Source organism: Gallinula chloropus, assembly GCF_964237585.1.
Source record: "Gallinula chloropus genome assembly, contig: HAP1_SCAFFOLD_659, whole genome shotgun sequence".
NCBI lineage: Eukaryota > Metazoa > Chordata > Aves > Gruiformes > Rallidae > Gallinula > Gallinula chloropus.
This window is the reverse complement of record NW_028168793.1, coordinates 1-19,712: the sequence shown is the minus strand read 5'-3', so window position 1 is coordinate 19,712 and position 19,712 is coordinate 1. Positions and strand designations below refer to the sequence as shown.

Genomic DNA, 19,712 nt, shown 5'->3' with positions numbered 1-19,712 from the left:
GGGTCCAGGGGTGGCTGGAAGGTGGGGATGGGCAACCCCAAAGCCTGTTTGAGACCTACCTCAAGGCCGGCCAGGAGCCTTGCGCCCCCCGCTCGGCGCCGCGGCGTCGTGGCGGAGGAGTTGGGTGAAGAGGAGCCCCAAAACTACACCCTGGGACTTTGAGGCTGGTGGGGTGCATCTTGGGTCTCCAAGCACCGCCCAGCACCCGGGGTGCTACGGCACCCAGCGCCCGCGCCAGCGCCAGCACCGCGGCGCGCTGAAAGGGTGGCCATGCTGAAGGTGCTCCAGCTTCTCCCACCCACCCAGGAGCTCTTGGAGGCCGTGGGGCCGGAGGAGGTGGCGACCGTCGCTCGTCAGGCGGCGCGCGACTTCACGCAGCGCTATGTGGGTAGGGAGGGGACACCCGGCCGTGGGGGGGGGGGGGGGGGATCTGTCACCCTGGGTGGGGGTTGAGGTCTGAGAGTCAATGGGTGATGTCCCATGGGGTGGGTGGTGGGGGGGTTCAGGGAGGGACAACCACAAGTCCCCTGGGTGGTCACCAGCACAGTGTCACCGAGATGGGTGGCTGGTGTGTCCCTGGGGGGTGGTCCCTGGGTGGTCACCAGCACCTCCATGTCCCCAGCCTGGTGCCACCTCCATGTCCCCAACCTGGTGCCACCTCCATGTCCCCAACCAGCTTCCCAACCTGGTGCCACCTCCACATCCTCAACCTGGTGCCACCTCCACGTCCCCAACCTGGTGCCACCTCCATGTCCCCAACCTGATTCCACCTCCATGTCCCCAACCTGGTGCCACCTCCACATCCCCAACCTGATGCCACCTCCACGTCCCCAAGCAGCTTCCCAACCTGATGCCACCTCCACATCCCCAACCAGCCTCCCAACCTGGTGCCATCTCCATGTCCCCAACCTGATGCCACCTCCATGTCCCCAACCTGGTGCCACCTCCATGTCCCCAACCTGGTGCCACCTCCACATCCCCAACCAGCCTCCCAACCCGGTGCCACCTCCACGTCCCCAACCTGGTGCCACCTCCATGTCCCCAACCTGATTCCACCTCCATGTCCCCACCCTGGTGCCACCTCCACATCCCCAACCTGGTGCCGCCCCCATGTCCCCAACCTGATGCCACCTCCACATCCCCAACCTGGTGCCACCTCCATGTCCCCAACCTGGTGCCACCTCCACGTCCCCAACCAGCCTCCCAACCTGGTGCCATCTCCATGTCCCCAACCCGGTGCCACCTCCATGTCCCCAACCTGGTGCCACCTCCATGTCTCCAACCTGGTGCCACCTCCATGTCCCCAACCAGCCTCTCAACCTGGTGCCACTTCCATGTCCCCAACCTGGTGCCACCTCCACGTCCCCAACCAGCTTCCCAACCTGGTGCCATCTCCATGTCCCCAACCCGGTGCCACCTCCATGTCCCCACCCTGGTGCCACCTCCACATCCCCAACCTGGTGCCGCCCCCATGTCCCCAACCTGGTGCCACCTCCATGTCCCCACCCTGGTGCCACCTCCACATCCCCATCCTGGTGCCACCTCCACATCCCCAACCCGGTGCCACCTCCATGTCCCCAACCAGCCTCTCAACCTGGTGCCACCTCCACATCCCCAACCAGCCTCCCAACCTGGTGCCACCTCCATGTCCCCAACCAGCCTCCCAACCCGGTGCCACCTTCATGTCCCCAACCCAGCGCCACCTCCACGTCCCCAACCTGGTGCCACCTCCACGGCCCCAACCTGATTCCACCTCCATATCCCCAACCTGATTCCACCTCCATATCCCCAACCTGATTCCACCTCCATATCCCCAACCCGGTGCCACCTCCACGTCCCCAACCTGGTGCCACCTCCATGTCCCCAACCAGCCTTCCAACCTGGTGCCATCTCCACGTCCCCAACCTGATGCCACCTCCACATCCCCACCCCAGTGCCACCTCCACATCCCCAACCCCTCAGGTAGACACTTCCACCTCCCCAACACCCCCCTCCATGACACAACTCCTCTCCCACCCTTTCACAGACTGCCCACCCATCGTCCCCCGGTGCATGTGGGGCGCCCGCCCCTACCGTGGCACCCCAAGGTTATTGACCCTCCCCTTGGGTGCCATCTACATCCACCACACCTTCATCCCAAGCGTCCCCTGCCGCACCTTCACCGCCTGCGCCCGGGACATGAGGGCCATGCAGCGCTTCCACCAGGACACCCGCGGTTGGGATGACATCGGCTACAGGTGACTTTCCATCCCCTACCCCCCTTCCATCCTCCTGTTGTCACCTCTGGTTGTCACCACCACCCCAGGTGGTTGACCTAGGGTTGTTTTCCAGCTTCGTGGTGGGGTCGGATGGCTACCTGTACCAAGGTCGTGGGTGGAGTTGGGTTGGTGCTCACACCAAGGGTTACAACAGCCATGGGTACGGTGTGGGTTACATTGGGGACTTCTCGGTCACCCCACCGGACCGGGACACCATCGCTTTGGTGAGGGATGAGCTCCTCCCCTGCGCCGTGAAGACCGGCCGCTTACACCGTAACTACACCCTGCGCGGTCACCGGCAGATGGGTCACACCGACTGTCCTGGTAACTCCCTCTTCCAGGAGATTGAGACCTGGGATGGTTTCAAGGTGAGGAGGAGGTTCTGGAGCATCTCCAGGAGGGGGGTGGGTGTTGGGGGCCTGGAGGGTGGGGGGGAAGTGGGGGGGGGTTTGGTGGGAGGGGAGGGGGGATTTGGGGAGGTGACACTCAGACTGGGGGGGTTCTTCTCTGCAGTGAGGACCTGGCCTGGAGGGGTTGGGCTGTGGTGGTCTGGAGGGATGCTGGCCCAGCGGGAGGAGGTTTGGATGGATCCTGGTGCTGGTGGACATTGGGATGGTGGATGCTGGTCCTGATGGATGCTGGTCTGGATGGATCCTGGTCCTGATGGATGCTGGTCCTGATGGATCCTGGTCTGGATGGATGCTGGTCCTGATGGATACTGGTCCTGATGGATACTGGTCCTGATGGATACTGGTCTGGATGGACCCTGGTCCAGCTGGACATTGGGATGATGGACCCTGGTCCTGATGGATGCTGGTCCTGATGGATGCTGGTCCTGATGGATACTGGTCCTGATGGACCCTGGTCCTGATGGACCCTGGTCCAGCTGGACATTGGGATGATGGACCCTGGTCCAGGTGGACATTGGGATGATGGACCCTGGTCTGGATGGACCCTGGTTTGGATGGACCCTGGTCCAGCTGGACATTGGGATGATGGACCCTGGTCCTGATGGATGCTGGTCCTGATGGATCCTGGTCTGGATGGACCCTGGTCCAGGTGGACATTGGGATGATGGACCCTGGTCCTGATGGATCCTGGTCCTGATGGATACTGGTCCTGATGGACATTGGGATGATGGAACCTGGTCCTGATGGATGCTGGTCCTGATGGATCCTGGTCCTGATGGACATTGGGATGATGGACCCTGGTCCTGATGGATCCTGGTCCTGATGGATCCTGGTCCTGATGGACATTGGGATGATGGACCCTGGTCCTGATGGATCCTGGTCCTGATGGACCCTGGTCCTGATGGATCCTGATCCAGGTGGGCACCAGCCTGATGGATGCTGGTCCTGATGGATGCTGGTCCTGATGGATGCTGGTCTGGATAGACCCTGGTCCAGGTGGCCACCAATCCAGTAGACCCTGGTCTGGATGGATCCTGGTCCAGGTGGGCACCTGCCTGATGGATGCTGGTCCTGATGGATGCTGGTCTGGATGGACCCTGGTCCAGCTGGACATTGGGATAATGGACCCTGGTCCTGATGGATGCTGGTCCTGATGGATCCTGGTCTGGATGGACCCTGGTCCAGCTGGTCATTGGGATGATGGACCCTGGTCCTGATGGATGCTGGTCCTGATGGACCCTGGTCCTGATGGATCCTGGTCCAGGTGGGCACCAGCCTGATGGACCCTGGTCCCGATGGATCCTGGTCCTGACGGATACTGGTCCAGGTGGCCACCAATCCAGTAGACCCTGGTCTGGATGGATCCTGGTCCAGGTGGGCACCAGCCTAAAGGATGCTGGTCCTGATGGATCCTGGTCTGGATGGACCCTGGTCCAGGTGGACATCAGGATGATGGACACTGGTCCACCTGGATCCTGGTCCAGACAGACCCTGGCCCGATGGATGACATCACGGATGGCCCCTGGTCCTGACGGTCTCCAGCCCCACTGGCCCAGCAGCCCATCCCCGTAGCCACGAGCCACCAGCCATCCCCCTGCAATAAAGCCAGTTGCCAGGACATCAGCCTTGGGTGGTCCCTGGTGGGACGGGGGGAAACTGAGGCACGGGGTGGGAGGTGGCCATGCACCCCTGTTCACTCTGAAACCTAATGATGGCATTTAACCTGGATACACCTGAGCCCCCCATAACCATAAAGACCCTCAAGGAGACCCCCAACTCCACCCACACCCCCTCCACTGATGGGTCTCCAGCCCTCAGAGGTCCCCACACCACCCCACAGCTCCCCAGCACCCCTGTTCACTCTGAAACCTAACAATGGCATTTAACCTGGATACACCTGAGCCCCCCAATAACCTTGAAGACCCTCAAAGAGACCCCCACCTCCACCCACAGCCCCCCCACTGATGGGTCTCCAGCCCTCAGAGGTCCCAACACCATCTCCCACAGCTCCCCAGCACCCCTGTTCACTCTGAAACCTAATGATGGCGTTTAACCTGGATACACCTGAGCACCCCATAACCTTGAAGACCCTCAGAGACCCCCACCTCCACCCACACCCCCTCCACTGATGGGTCTCCATCCCTCAGAGGTCCCCACACCACTCCCCACTCACCCCACAGCTCCCCAGCACCCCCGTTCACTCTGAAACCTAACGATGGCCTTTAACCCAGATACACCTGAGCCCCCCATAACCTCGAAGACCCTCAAAGAGACCCCCACCTCCACCCACAGCCCCCCCACTGATGGGTCTCCAGCCCTCAGAGCTCCCCACACCACCCCCCACAGCTCCCCAGCACCCCTGTTCACTCTGAAACCTAATGATGGCCTTTAACCCAGATACCCCTGAGCCCCCCATAACCTCGAAGACCCTCAAAGAGACCCCCAACTCCATCCACAGCCCCCCCAACGATGGGTCTCCAGCCCTCACAGGTCCCCACACCACCCCCCACACCACCCCACAGCTCCCCAGCACCCCCGTTCACTCTGAAACCTAACGATGGCGTTTAACCTGGATACACCTGAGCACCCCTATAACCTTGAAGACCCTCAAAGAGACCCCCAACTCCACCCACAGCCCCCCCACTGATCGGTCTCCAGCCCTCAGAGGTCCCTACACCACCCCCCACAGCTCCCCAGCACCCCTGTTCACTCTGGAACCTAACGATGGCGTTTAACCTGGATACACCTGAGCCCCACATAACCCTGAAGACCCTCAAGGAGACCCCCAACTCCATCCATAACCCCCCCTACTGATGGGTCTCCAGCCCTCAGAGGTCCGCACACCACCCCACAGCACCCCAGCACCCCTGTTCACTCTGGAACCTAACAATGGCATTTAACCCAGATACACCTGAGCCCCCCATAACCTTGAAGACCCTCAAAGAGACCCCCAACTGCATCCATAACCCCCCCCAACAATGGGTCTCCAGCCCTCAGAGGTCCCCACACCACCCCACAGCTCCCCAGCACCCCCGTTCACTCTGAAACCTAACGATGACCTATTAACCCAGATACACTTCATCAACCTAACGGGTCTCCAACCCCACCCTGGTAGGGGTGTCCACCCCCACCCCCCCCTCCACAACCAACTTCCAGACAGGTCCCAAACCTGCAACTGGTTAAACTGGGAGGGTTAATGGTGAGGACATCATCATCATCATCATCATCATCACCGGCGGCGGGGCAGAGGCGGAGGTGAGGGTGTGACTGAAACTCCCTCCTGGTCACATGGGGGTGGGGTGAAGCCACCACAGGAACTGGGGGTGAGGAGGAGACAACAACCGAGGTACCACGGGGGCAGAGAGGGGCTGGGGGGGGGTAAAAAGGGGGTGGGGGGGCTTTTATGGGTGGGGGGGTGGGGGGGGCAGCACCCTGGGGTGATCCTTTAGCTTTGGGGTAGGGGGGGGTGCATAAGGTGGGAGGGGGAGGGGGTGGGATGTGGGGGTGGGGGGGTGATGCTGCACCCTGAGGTGGAGGATAAAGGGTGGTGGGGACCCCCCCACCCCAAAAAAGCTGGGTGCACCCCCCCCCCCTTACCTACCCACCCACCCCCTGGGGGTGTGGGTGCAGCTCAGGTTTTGGGGTGCCCTAAACCAGGGTGCTGGAGCACCCACTGCCACCCATGGGGTGCAGCCCACCCCCCCCACCCTCTAATCCCCCTCCCCTTCCTCAAATCCCCCCCCAGGTCTTGCACCCACCTTTAGGGTGCTGGGGGGGGGAGGGGGGGTGCCCATGGGGTTTTTGGGGTGCAGGTGCTGGGGAGGAAATGCCTCGGCGGAGCCGGAAGCGCTTCCGGATGCGCTGAGGGGGGAGGGGGGAGGCGGGGGGAGGGGTGATGGGGCCACCCACGTGGGTGTCACCCCCAGCCCACACCCCCCACCCTGCTGGCACCGCCCCCCTCCCCACCCACCCCACCCCCCCCCCCTCCCCCATGGGTAGGAGCACCCCAGGGACCCCCCCCTCTCCATAGGCAGGGGCACCCATGAGATGGGGGACCCCCTCCCATGGGTAGGAGCACCCCAGGGACCCCCCCTCTCCATGGGCAGGGGCACCCATGAGATGGGGACCCCCTCCCATGGGTAGGAGCACCCCAGGGACCCCCCCTCCCATGGGCAGGGGCACCCATGAGATAGGGACCCCTCCCCACCTTGGTGCATGGGGGCACCCTAGGGGTTTTGGGCACCCATAAGTTGGGGACCCCCCCCCTCCCATGGGTAGGAGCACCCCAGGGACCCTCATTCCATGGGCAGGGGCACCCATGAGATGGGGACCCCCTCCCATGGGTAGGAGACCCCAAGGACCCCCCATCTCATGGGTAGGGGCACCCCAGGGACCCCCCCTCCATGGGCAGGGACACCCATGAAATGGGGACCCCCTCTCATGGGTAGGGGCACCCCAAGGACCCCCCCTCCATGGGCAGGGGCACCCATGAGATGGGGACCCCCTCCCATGGGTAGGAGCACCCCAGGGACCCCCCCCTCCACGGGCAGGGGCACCCATGAGATGGGGACCCCCTCCCATGGGTAGGAGCACCCCAGGGACCCCCCACTCCATGGGCAGGGGCACCCATGAGATGGGGACCCCCCTCCCATGGGTAGGGGCACCCCAGGGACCCCCCCCCTCACTCCATGGGCAGGAGCACCCATGAGACGGGGACCCCTCCCCACCTTGGTGCATGGGGGCACCCTAAGGGTTTTGGGCACCCATAAATTGGGGACCCCCCCCTCTCCCATGGGTAGGAGCACCCCAGGGACCCCCCCTCCATGGGCAGGGGCACCCATGAGATGGGGACCCCCCCTCCCATGGGTAGGGGCACCCCAGGGACCCCCCCTTCATGGGCAGGGGCACCCATGAGATGGGGACCCCCCCTCCCATGGGTAGGGGCACCCCAGGGATGCCCCTCTCCATGGGCAGGGGCACCCATGAGATGGGGACCCCCTCCCATGGGTAGGAGCACCCCAGGGACCCCCCCTCCCATGGGCAGGGGCACCCATGAGACGGGGACCCCTCCCCACCTTGGTGCGTGGGGGCACCCTAGGGGTTTTGGGCACCCATAAGTTGGGGAACCCCCTCCTCCCATGGGTAGGAGCACCCCAGGGACCCCCATGAGATGGGGACCCCCCCACTCCCATGGGTAGGGGCACCCCAGGGACCCCCCCTCCCATGGGTAGGGGTGCCCCAGGGACCCCCCCTCCATGGTCAGGGGCACCCATGAGATGAGGACCCCCCTTCCATGGGTAGGAGCACCCCAGGGACCCCCCTCCATGGGTAGGGGCACCCATGAGATGGGGACCCCCTCCCATGGGTAGGAGCACCCCAGGGATGGGGGCACCCATCATTTGGGGACCCCCCCCAAGACATCTGGGCCACCCCTGGAGATGGGGACCCCTTGGGTGAGCAGGGTGACCCCACAACAACGGGCACCCCAGGGTGGGCCCCCAGTTATGGGTGCCATGGGTGAGGGGACCCAAAGAGGGGTTGGGGGTGATGGGTGGTGGGTTGGGGGTGATGGGTGGTGGGTGATGGGTGATGGGTGGTTGGTTTGGGAGTGATGGGTGGTGGGTTGGGGGTGATGGGTGGTGGGTGGTGGGTCTGGGGGTGATGGGTGATGGATTGGGGGTGATGGGTGATGGGTGGTGGGTCTGGGGGTGATGGGTGGTGGGTTGCGGGTGATGGGTGATGGGTTGGGGATGATGGGTGGTGGGTCTGGGGGTGATGGGTGATGGGATGGGGGTGATGGGTGCTGGGTCTGGGGGTGATGGGTGATGGGTTGGGGGTGATGGGTGATGGGTGATGGGCTTGGGGGTGATGGGTGGTGGGTCTGGGGGTGATGGGTGGTGGGTCTGGGGGTGGTGGGTGATGAGTTGGGGGTGATGGGTGATGGGTGGTGGGTCTGGGGGTGATGGGTGATGGGTTGGGGGTGATGGGTGGTGGGTCTGGGGGTGATGGGTGATGGGTTGGGGGTGATGGGTGGTGGGTCTGGGGGTGATGGGTGATGGGTGATGGGACCAGGAGCTGATGGGTGATGGGTGGTGGGTTTGGGGGTGATGGGTTGGGGGTGGTGAGTGGTGGGTTGGGGGTGATGGGTGATGGGTTGGGGATGATGGGTGGTGGGTCTGGGGGTGATGGGTGATGGATGGTGGGGGTGATGGATGGTGGGTTGGGGATGATGGGTGATGGATTGGGGGTGATGGGTGATGGGTGGTGGGTTGGGGGTGATGGGACCAGGAGCTGATGGGTGATGGGTGATGGGTGGTGGGTTGTAGGTCTGGGGGTGATGGGTGATGGGGGATGGGTTGGGGATGATGGGTGATGGGTGATGGGTGATGGGTGGTGGATGGTAGGTCTGGGGGTGATGGGTGATGGGATGAGGAGCTGATGGATGATGGATGATGGGTGATGGGTGATGGGTGATGGGTGGTGGATGGTGGGTGGTAGGTCTGGGGGTGATGGGTGATGGGACGAGGAGCTGATGGGTGATGTGTCGAGGTGCCCAGCTCGGGGGGTACCCAGGCAGAACCCCCCTCAGCCAAGGACACCCAACGTAGGGTGCCAAAACAGGGAGGTGCTGAGGGTGACCTGGATGGAGTCCACCAGCTCAGGGGTGCTGGGTGCTGGCACCCCCATGACCATCCCCATGGGTACCAACCTTACCACCTCCCCCCCCCCCCAGGATGGAGGTGGAAAAACCCCCTCCAGGCCCCGAACCCCCAACCCTACTAAAGACCTACAAGTGGAGGACCTCAGCACCCATGGGTGAGCGGGCTGCAGACAGGGGGTCCCCAGGAAGCCACCGCTGGACCCGTCTCCAAGGCTGGAAACGTTCCCACAGCCACCCCGAATCCTCTGAGGGCCCTGAGGATGGAGCTGGGAAGGGCACCTCTCATCTTGGGCCACCCAAAGCCAGCACCCGAAGGTCCCTCTTCCAAAGGGCCTTTTCAGCACCCTCCAAGGTGACCTCCAAGGAGCCTCGGGGTGCTGAGGGGGGGAAGGTCACCCTGCAGAAGTACCTGCTGCGCTCCGTGGCCAGGAGGAAGGGGCAGGTGGAGAGCGGGGTGAAGGTGGAGCAGGTGGTGCAGGAGGCTGTGGAAGGTAAGGGTGGGGTGGGGGTCAGGGTGGGGGGGGTGGGGTGGGTGGTGGGTGGTGGGTTGGGGGTGATGGGTGGTGGGTTTGGGGGTGATGGGTGGGGGGGTGGGGATGGTGGGGGGGTGGGATGGGTGGTGGGTGGTGGGTTGGGGGTGGTGGGTGATGGGTGGGTGGGTGTCAGGGGTGTCAGGGTGCTGGTGATGGGTTGGGGGTGATGGGGGATGAGTTAGGGGTGGTGGGTGGGTGGGGGTCAGGGTGGTGATGGGTGGGGGAGGGATGATGGGTGGGGGGGATGGGTGGTGGGTGGTGGGGTGGGGGTGGTGGGTGATGGGTTTGGGGGTGGTGGGTGGTGGGGTGGGGGTGATGGGTGATGGGTTGGGGGGTGGTGGGTGATGGGTGGTGGGTTGGGGGTGATGGGTGATGGGTTGGGGATGATGGGTGGTGGGTGGGGATGATGGGTGGGTGGGATGGGTGGTGGGTGATGGGTTTGGGGTGGTGTGGGATGAGTTAGGGGTGGTGGGTGGGTGGGGGTCAGGGTGGTGGTGGTGGGGTGGGGAGGTGATGGGTGGGGGGGTGGGATGGTGGGGGGGTGGGATGGGTGGTGGGTGGTGGGTTGGGGGTGGTGGGTGATGGGTTTGGGGGTGGTGGGTGATGGGTTGGGGATGATGGGTGGGTGGGATGGGTGGTGGGTGATGGGTTTGGGGTGATGGGTTTGGGGTGATGGGGGATGAGTTAGGGGTGGGTGGGGGGGTCAGGGTGGTGGTGGGGGGGTGGGGGTGATGGGTGATGGGTGGGTGGGTTGGGGGTGGTGGGTTGGGGGCGATGGGTGATGAGTTGGGGGCGATGGGTGATCGGTTTGGGGGTGGTGGGTGGTGGGTTGGGGATGATGGATGATGGGTTGGGGATGATGGGTGGGTAGGATGGGTGGTAGGTGGTGGGTTGGGGATGATGGGGGATGAGTTTGGGGGTGGTGGGTGGGTGGGTGTCAGGGGTGTCAGGGTGCTGGTGATGGGTTGGGTGGGGGTGGTGGGTGATGGGTTGGGGATGATGAGTGATGGGTTTGGGGGTGATGGGTGGGTGGGTGAGTGGGAGGGGGTCAGGGTGCTGGTGATGGGTTGGGGGTGATGGGGGATGAGTTAGGGGTGATGTGTGGTGGGTGGGGGTCAGGGTGCTGGTGATGGGATGGGGAAGTGATGAGTGATGGGTTTGGGGATGATGGGTGGTGGGTTGGGGATGATGGGTGATGGGATGGGGAGATGATGGGTGGTGGGTTGGGGGTGGTGGGTGGTGGGTGGGTGAGTGTCAGGGGTGTCGGTGCTGGTGATGGGTTGGGGGATGGTGGGTGATGGGTTAGGGGTGATGGGTGATGGGTTTGGGGGTGATGGGTGGTGGGTGATGGGTTGGGGATGATGGGTGATGGGTTTGGGGGTGGTGGGTAGTGGGTGGGTGGGTGTGGAGGGGGTCAGGGTGCTGGTGATGGGATGGGGGTGATGGGGGATGAGTTGGGGGTGATGGGTGGTGGGTGGGTGGGGGTCAGGGTGCTGGTGATGGGTTGGGGAGGTGATGGGTGGTGGGGTGGGGATGATGGGTGGGTGGGATGGGTGATGGGTGATGGGTTGGGGGTGATGGGGGATGAGTTAGGGGTGATGGGTGTTGAGTGGGTGGGTGTGTGGGGGGGTCAGGGTGCTGGTGATGGGATGGGGAGATGATGGGTGATGGGTTTGGGGGTGGTGGGTGATGGGTTGGGGGTGATGGGTGATGGGTTTGGGGGTGGTGGGTGATGGGTGGGTGGGTGTTGGGGGGGTCAGGGTGCTGGTGATGGGATGGGGAGATGATGGGTGATGGGTTTGGGGGTGGTGGGTGATGGGTGGGTGGGTGTGTGGGGGGGGTCAGGGTGCAGGTGATGGGTTGGGTGGGGGTGGTGCGTGATGGGTTGGGGCTGATGGGTGCTGGTGATGCCCTCCATGGCTGGGGGTGGGAGGGGGTGGCAGCACCCATGGGTGGGGGTGTGACCCTGGCACGGGGCGGGTGCTGGGGCCACGCCAGCCCCTGAGGCACCCGGAGCTGGTCAGACCGGCTGGGAACTGGGCAGGGCCCTGGGCTGGGCTGTCACCCAGGGGGACCCGGCACGGCCACGTGTCCCCTGGGACCTGCACCCCAACTGTGGGGTGGCCACAAGGACCCTGCTCATGGGGGCACCTCCATGGCCATAAATCCCATGGTGGCACCTCCATGGCCACATGTCCCCTGGCCCCACCACACCCATGGTGGCACCTCCATGGCCATAAAACCCATGGTGGCACCTCCATGACTACGTGTCCCCTGGCCCCACCACACCCATGGTGGCACCTCCATGGCCACGTGTCCCCTGGCACCACCACACCCATGGTGGCACCTCCATGGCCACACACCCCATGGTGGCACCTCCATGGCCACGTGTCCCCTGGCCCCACCACACCCATGGTGGCACCTCCATGGCCACACACCCCATGGTGGCACCTCCATGGCCACGTGTCCCCTGGCCCCACCACACCCATGGTGGCACCTCCATGGCCACGTGTCCCCTGGCCCCACCACACCCATGGTGGCACCTCCATGGCCACACACCCCATGGTGGCATCTCCATGGCCACGTGTCCCCTGGCACCACCAGACCCATGGTGGCACCTCCATGGCCATAAATCCCATGGTGGCACCTCCATGGCCACATGTCCCCTGGCCCCACCACACCCATGGTGCCACCTCCATGGCCATAAACCCGATGGTGGCACCTCCATGGCCACGTGTCCCCTGGCACCACCAGACCCATGGTGGCACCTCCATGGCCACATGTCCCCTGGCACCACCACACCCATGGTGGCACCTCCATGGCCACACACCCCATGGTGGCACCTCCATGGCCACGTGTCCCCTGGCCCCACCAGACCCATGGTGTCACCTCTATGCCCACGTGTCCCCTGGCCCTACCACGCCACCCAGGTGACTCCCCACCCTCCTGTCCCCCCCCCAGTGCACACCCACGGGGGGTCCTGCACCCCCCTGTCTCCAGCAGCCGAGGCGCCGCTGTGGGACGTCGCCAACGTCTCCCTGGTGGACGGACACCTGGTCCTGCTGGGCAGGGAGGAGGAGGTGAGGCCACGGGGACAGGGGGGTGACAGGGGGGTGACAAGGGGGGTGGCATCTCCTGACCTGCCACGGGGTTGTCCCACCAGGGCAGGAGCAGGAAGGGGACCGGGAGCTCCACCTCGGAGACCGTCGGCGGCAGGAGGGACCCTGGTGAGGCAGCTGCACGTGTGGCACATGCCACGTGTCATATGTCATATGTCACATGTTGTACGTCATATGTCACATGTCATATGGCACGTGTCATATGGCACATGTCATATGGCACATGCCACACATCACATGCCACATGGCACGCCATATGTCATATGTCACATGCCACATGTCATATGTCATGTCACATGTCACATGTCACCTGTCATATGCCACATGTCACTTGTCATATGTCACATGTCACACGCCACATGTCACATGTCACATGTCAAATGCCACATGTCATATGCCACATGTCACACACCACATGTCACATCTCACATGGCACATGTCATATGGCACATGTCATGTCAGATGCCACATGTCATATGTCACGTCACATGTCATATGTCACATGCCACATATCACATGTCACATGCCACACGTCACATGTCATATGTTATATGCCCCATGTCACATGTCACATGCCACACATCACATGCCACATGGCACGTCATATGTCATATGTCACATATCATATGTCACGTCACATGTCATATGTCACATGTCACCTGTCATACGCCACATGCCACATGCCATATGTCACATGTCACTTGTCATATGTCACTTGTCACATGTCACACATCACATGCCACATGTCACATGCCACACGTCACATGTCATATGTCACATATCACATGTCACATGCCACATGTCACATGTCATATGTCACATGTCACATGCCACACATCACATGCCACATGTCACATGCCACACGTCACATGTCATATGTCACATGTCACATGCCACACGTCACATGTCATATGTTATATGCCACATGTCACATGTCACATGTCATATGTCATATGTTATATGCCACATGCCACATGTCACATGTCACATGCCACATGTCACCCACACCCTGCCCATGCCCCACACCGTGCCCATCCCACATCCCCTGCCACCCACCACACCGTGTCCCACACCACGGCCCCATGGCACCCACCTCACCCCACCATGGCCACACCCCGCCCCATGGCCACCCCTCCCCCACCATACCCCACCCCACACCTCACCCCCTCCATACCCCCCCACCCCACACATCACCCCCCCCCATACCCCCCCACCCCCACCTCACCCCTCACCCCACCATGGCCACACCCCACCCCATGGCCACCCCCTCCCCATATCCCCCCCCACACCTCACCCCCCCTCCATACCCCCCCCACCCCACACCTCATCCCCCCCCACACCCCACACCTCACCCCCCCTCCATACCCCCCCCCCATACCCCACCACACCCCCACCCCACACCTCACCCCCCCCATACCCCCCCCATACCCCACCACACCCCCACCCCACACCTCACCCCCCCCCATACCCCACCCCACACCTCACACCCCCCCATACCCCCCCCCATCCCCCACCACACCCCCCCCCCAAACCTTCCCCCGCCCCCCCCCCCCCCCCCCGGCAGCACCCAGAGGAAGCCTTTTTGGGTAGGAAACCACCCCGTGGCCGCTTCCTCCTCCCCCCCTTCCCCCCCCTTCCCCCCCCCCCCCGCTGCTGCGTCTGCAGATAGAGCAGCGATAAAGCTCCTTCAGCTTCCTCCCCACCCCCCCATCCCCCCCCCCCCCCCATCATCCTCATCCTCCCAGCCATGGGGCCCCATCGCTGGCTGCTCTGCGCCGGGCAGGGAGGTGAGTGACCCCCCCCTGTACCCCCCCACCCACCCCCCCAAATAGACTGGGAGCCCCCCCAGAGCTGGTATTGGGGGTGGGGATGGGGGGGCAGGATGAACAACCCCTTCCCACCCTCCTCTTCTTCCTCTTGGCACCCAAGTCCAGCACATGATGCTTGGGTGGGTGTCAGGGGTCTGGGTGTCTGTCAGGGCTCTGGGTGTCTCTCAGGGCTCTGGGTGTCAGGGCTCTGGGTGTCAAGGCTCTGGGTGTCTGTCAGGGCTCTGGGTGTCAGGACTCTGGGTGTCTGTAGGGCTCTGGGTGTCTCTCAGGGCTCTGGGTGTCTCTCAGGGCTCTGGGTGTCTGTAGGGCTCTGGGTGTCTCTCAGGGCTCTGGGTGTCTGTCAGGGCTCTGGGTGTCTGTCAGGGCTCTGGGTGTCTGTCAGGGCTCTGGGTGTCTGTAGGGCTCTGGGTGTCAGGGCTCTGGGTGTCTGTAGGGCTCTGGGTGTCTGTCAGGGCTCTGGGTGTCAGGGCTCTGGGTGTCAGGGTCTGGGTGTCTGTCAGGGCTCTGGGTGTCTGTCAGGGCTCTGGGTGTCAGGGTCTGGGTGTCTGTCAGGGCTCTGGGTGTCTGTCAGGGCTCTGGGTGTCAGGGCTCGGGGTGTCAGGGTCTGGGTGTCTATCAGGGCTCTGGGTGTCTCTCAGGGCTCTGGGTGTCAGGGCTCTGGGTGTCTGTCAGGGCTCTGGGTGTCAGGGCTCTGGGTGTCAGGGCTCTGGGTGTCTATCAGGGCTCTGGGTGTCTGTCAGGGCTCTGGGTGCTGGTGGGATTTGACAGCCAGATCCAGGCTCCTGGGTTGATGCTGCCGCCCCAAGCGATTTGTAGGGGAACCTAATGCACCCCAGGGCACCCAGAGCACCCCGGGGCACCCAGGAGGGGCATCTGGAGCACCCCAGGGCACCCAGAGCACCCCAGGGCACCCAAGAAGGGCACCCAGAACACCTCAGGGTACCCAGTCAACTTGAAGCGGACCCCAGGGCACCCAGGAGGGCCACCCAGAGCACCTCAGGGAGCACCCCAGGGAACCACAGAACACCCAGGAAGGGCACCCAGAGCACCCCAGGGCACCCAGGAGGGGCATCTGGAGCACCCCAGGGCACCTGAGAAGGGCACCCAAAGCACCCCAGGCAACTCGAAGGGGACCCCAGGGCACCCAGGAGGGGCATCTGGAGCACCCCAGGGCACCCAGGGAACCACAGGGCACCCAGGAAGGGCACCCAGAGCACCCCAGGGCACCTAGGAGGGGCATCTGGAGCACCCCAGGGCACCCAGAGCACCCCAGGTCACCCAAGAAGGGCACCCAGAGCACCTCAGGGCACCCAGTAGGGGCATCTGGAGCACCCCAGGGCATCCAGGGCACCCAGAGCACCCCAGGAACCCTGGACAGGCACCCCAGGGCACCCAGGAGGGGCATCTGGAGCACCCCAGGGTACCCAGGGAACCCCAGGGCACCCAAGAAGGGCACCCAGAGAACCCCAGGGCACCCAGGAGGGGCATCTGGAGCACCCCAGGGCACCCAGGGAACCCCAGGGCACCCGAGAAGGGCACCCAGAGCACCCCAGGGCACCCAGGAGGGGCATCTGGAGCACCCCAGGGCACCCAGGGAACCCCAGGGCACCCAAGAAGGGCACCCAGAGCACCCCAGGGTACCCAGGCAACTTGAAGGGGACCCCAGGGCACCCAAGAGGGGCATGTGGAGCACCCCAGGGCACCCAAGAAGGGCATCCAGAGCACCCCAGGAATCCTGGACAGGCACCCAGGGCACCCAGGAGGGGCATCTGGAGCACCCCAGGGCACCCAGGGCACCCAAGAAGGGCACCCAGAGCACCTCAGGACCCCTGGACAGGCACCCAGGGCACCCAGGAGGGGCATCTGGAGCACCCCAGAGCAGCTCGGAGACCCCCAAAACATCTCCCCCTCCCCTTCTTTCCCCCCCCCCCCCAAAGCATGGTGTTGGGGTTCTGAGGGTGAGGGTGGGGGTGAAGTCATGGTGGGTGGGGGTGGTCCTAAAGCTGGGTGCCCCTTGCAGACCCCTCCCCAGATGAGAGGAGCACCCGGAGGAGCCCGGAGAGCGACACCTCCCCCACCTCCCAGTTCACCAACGTCAAGGTAAGGAGGAGGGGGGGTCCTCTCCTCCCCCTCCCCCCCCAACCCTGGGGTGCTCATGCCCACCCACCCATGGGTGATGAGGCACCCACCTCCTTTCCCTTCCTCCAGGGGTTGCTATGGAAACGGCTTCGGGACAGGAAAGGTCGTGGGGTCCCCAAAACTGAGACCCCAACGTTGGCTGATGGTGAGAGGTACAGCTCAGGATAAGGGGGGGGGACACACAGGGATGTGGGTGCTGAAAAAAGGGGTCCCCACCCACCCTGGTGTCGTTGCCACAGGGTACCCAGTAGGAGTGGGTCAAGGGAATCGCTGCTGCCCCCTCCCAGTGTGACCCAACTGGACCTGACTGGGGATGACGTCATCGTGAGGCCCGTGCATGGCAGCATCGTGGGGGAGAGGTTCTGCTTTCAGGTGGGTGCTGGGGTGGGGGTGGGGAGGTTGGGTGCTTGGGGTAGGAGGTGGGGGAAGGCAAGACATGGCACCCACAGCCCATCCTGGGAATGCTGGATGGGCAGCTGGAGCACCCCGAGGGGACCCCAGAGCACCCCAGGGTACCCAGAGCATCCCAGGAGCCCTGGGTGGGCACCCAGGAGGGGCATCTGGAGCACCCTGGGGAACCTCAGGGCACCCAAGAAGGGCACCCAGAGCACCCCAGGGTACCCAGAGCATCCCAGGAGCCCTGGGTGGGCACCCAGGATGGGCATCTGGAGCACCCAAGAAGGGCACCCAGAGCATCCCAGGCAATTTGAAAGGGACCTCAGGGTACCCAGAGCACCCCAGGACCCCTGGACAGGAACCCAGGGCAGCCAGGAGGGGCACCTGGAGCACCCAAGGGCAACTTGAAGGGGTCCCCAGGGCACCTAGGAGGGCACCCTGAGCACCCCAGGGTACCCAGAGCATCCCAGGAACCCTGGACAGGCACCCCAAGGCACCCAGGAGGGGCATCTGGAGCACCCCAGGGAACCTCAGGGCACCCAAGAAGGGCACCCAGAGCACCCCAGGGTACCCAGAGCACCCCAGACACACCATAAAGACACCCCAGGGCACCCTGAAATCCCAGGGTTCCCCTTCCCTGAGCACCCCAAAAAGGACCCCCGGGCACAGCCCTTAATCCCAAACACCTCCCAGCACCCTAGGGTGCCCCCAGCTCCCCTCTGACACCCCTCCCTGCACCCAGATCATCACGGGGGACAAGAGCCGCTCCTTTGGGTGCTCGTCCCTGGCCGAGCGCGACCGCTGGATCGAGAACCTGCGCCGGACCGTGCAGCCCAACAAGGTGGGACAGGGGGTGGGGGGCACCCAGGAGGGGCATCTGGAGCACCCCAGGGAACCCCAGGGCACCCAAGAAGGGCACCCAGAGCACCCCAGGGCACCCAGGAGGGGCATCTGGAGCACCCCAGGGCACCCAGGGAACCCCAGGGCACCCGAGAAGGGCACCCAGAGCACCCCAGGGTACCCAGAGCATCCCAGGACCCCAGGACAGGCAACCCAGGGCACCCAGGAGGGGCATCTGGAGCACCCCAGGGTACCCAGGGAACTCCAGGACACCCAAGAAGGGCACCCAGAGCACCCCAGGCAACTTGAAGGGGACCCCAGGACACCCGAGAAGGGCACCCAGAGCACCCCAGGGTACCCAGAGCATCCCAGGAACCCTGGACAGGCACCCCAGGGCACCAAGGAGGGGCTTCTGGAGCACCCCAGGGCACTCCAGGACCCCTGGACAGGCACCCAGGGCACCCAGGAGGGGCATCTGGAGCACCCCAGAGCATCCCAGGACCCCTGGACAGGCACCCAGGGCACCCAGGAGGGGCATCTGGAGCACCCCAGGGCACCCAGGGAACCCCAGGGCACCCAAGAAGGGCACCCAGAGCACCCCAGGGCACCCAGGACGGGCATCTGGAGCACCCCAGGTCCCCCAGGGAACCCCAGGGCACCCAAGAAGGGCACCCAGAGCACCCCAGGCAACTCGAAGGGGACCCCAGGACACCCGAGAAGGGCACCCAGAGCACCCCAGGGTACCCAGAGCATCCCAGGAACCCTGGACAGGCACCCCAGGGCACCCAGGAGGGGCATCTGGAGCACCCCAGAGCATCCCAGGACCCCTGGACAGGCACCCAGGGCACCCAGGAGGGGCATCTGGAGCACCCCAAGTCCTCCAGGGAACCCCAGGACACCCAAGAAAGGCACCCAGGGCACCCTAGAGGGTTCACCCTCTGCCACCCTCCTCTCTCTTCATTGAGGGGAGGGGAAACTGAGGCACAACCCCCAATGTGCCCAAGTTGGAGTCCCCAAGTCCCCACCCTCCTTGCTTCCCCACCACCCTCCTCCAACCCACCACCCCAAACTCACCCACCTTCTCCTCCCCCCCCCCCCCAAAAAAAAATGACCTACCAGGACAACTGTGAGAGGATGGAGCTGACCTTGAGCTTGTGGGTCTACGAAGCCCGTGACCTTCCACCCCGCCGCCGTCTCCGCTGTCACCTCCACCTGGATGGCACCCTCTTCGCCCGGACCACCGCCAAGGTGGCCGGTGCCGATGGCGAGCTCTTTTGGGTGAGCTCTTCCAGCTGGCTGCTCTCCCACCTTCTCAAGCCCTCACCCTCTCCTTGCACCGCGACGACCACCACCCCACCCAACCCCCTTTGGCTTCCATCACGCTGCCATTGGTGGAGCTGGCGGCCACCCGCCAGCCCCTTGGAGCGCTGGTATCCGCTGAGCTGCCCTGGGGGTGGTGAGAAGGTGCCGTCGGTGAGGATCCGCGGGCGCTACCGGGAGGTGAGGGTGTTGCCCATCGTGCGCTAC

At 64.2% G+C, this 19,712-nt stretch overlaps 2 protein-coding genes across 2 annotated transcripts; both read left to right on the top strand.

Annotated features, from left to right (window-relative positions):
- The first annotated feature begins 269 nt into the window (after positions 1–269).
- On the top strand, positions 270–4,286 carry LOC311204170 (N-acetylmuramoyl-L-alanine amidase-like). The gene is made up of 5 exons (XM_084280632.1): positions 270–388; positions 2,027–2,237; positions 2,332–2,626; positions 2,772–3,664; positions 3,712–4,286. Exons 1-4 carry the CDS (start codon positions 271–273, stop codon positions 2,772–2,774), a joined length of 627 nt encoding a protein of 208 aa, XP_084136758.1. The 5' UTR covers position 270; the 3' UTR covers positions 2,775–3,664; positions 3,712–4,286.
- A 5,116-nt stretch (positions 4,287–9,402) lies between these two features.
- LOC311204171 (RAS protein activator like-3-like) lies at positions 9,403–19,709 on the top strand (the record flags this gene model as incomplete). Its single annotated transcript, XM_084280633.1, is given in 10 exon segments — positions 9,403–9,820; positions 12,824–12,942; positions 13,026–13,089; positions 16,831–16,910; positions 17,019–17,101; positions 17,189–17,321; positions 18,088–18,186; positions 19,305–19,461; positions 19,464–19,600; positions 19,602–19,709. Coding segments are annotated over 10 exon segments (1,398 nt in total), but the record flags the coding sequence as incomplete, so codon positions are not given.
- Between the last annotated feature and the right edge of the window lie 3 nt (positions 19,710–19,712).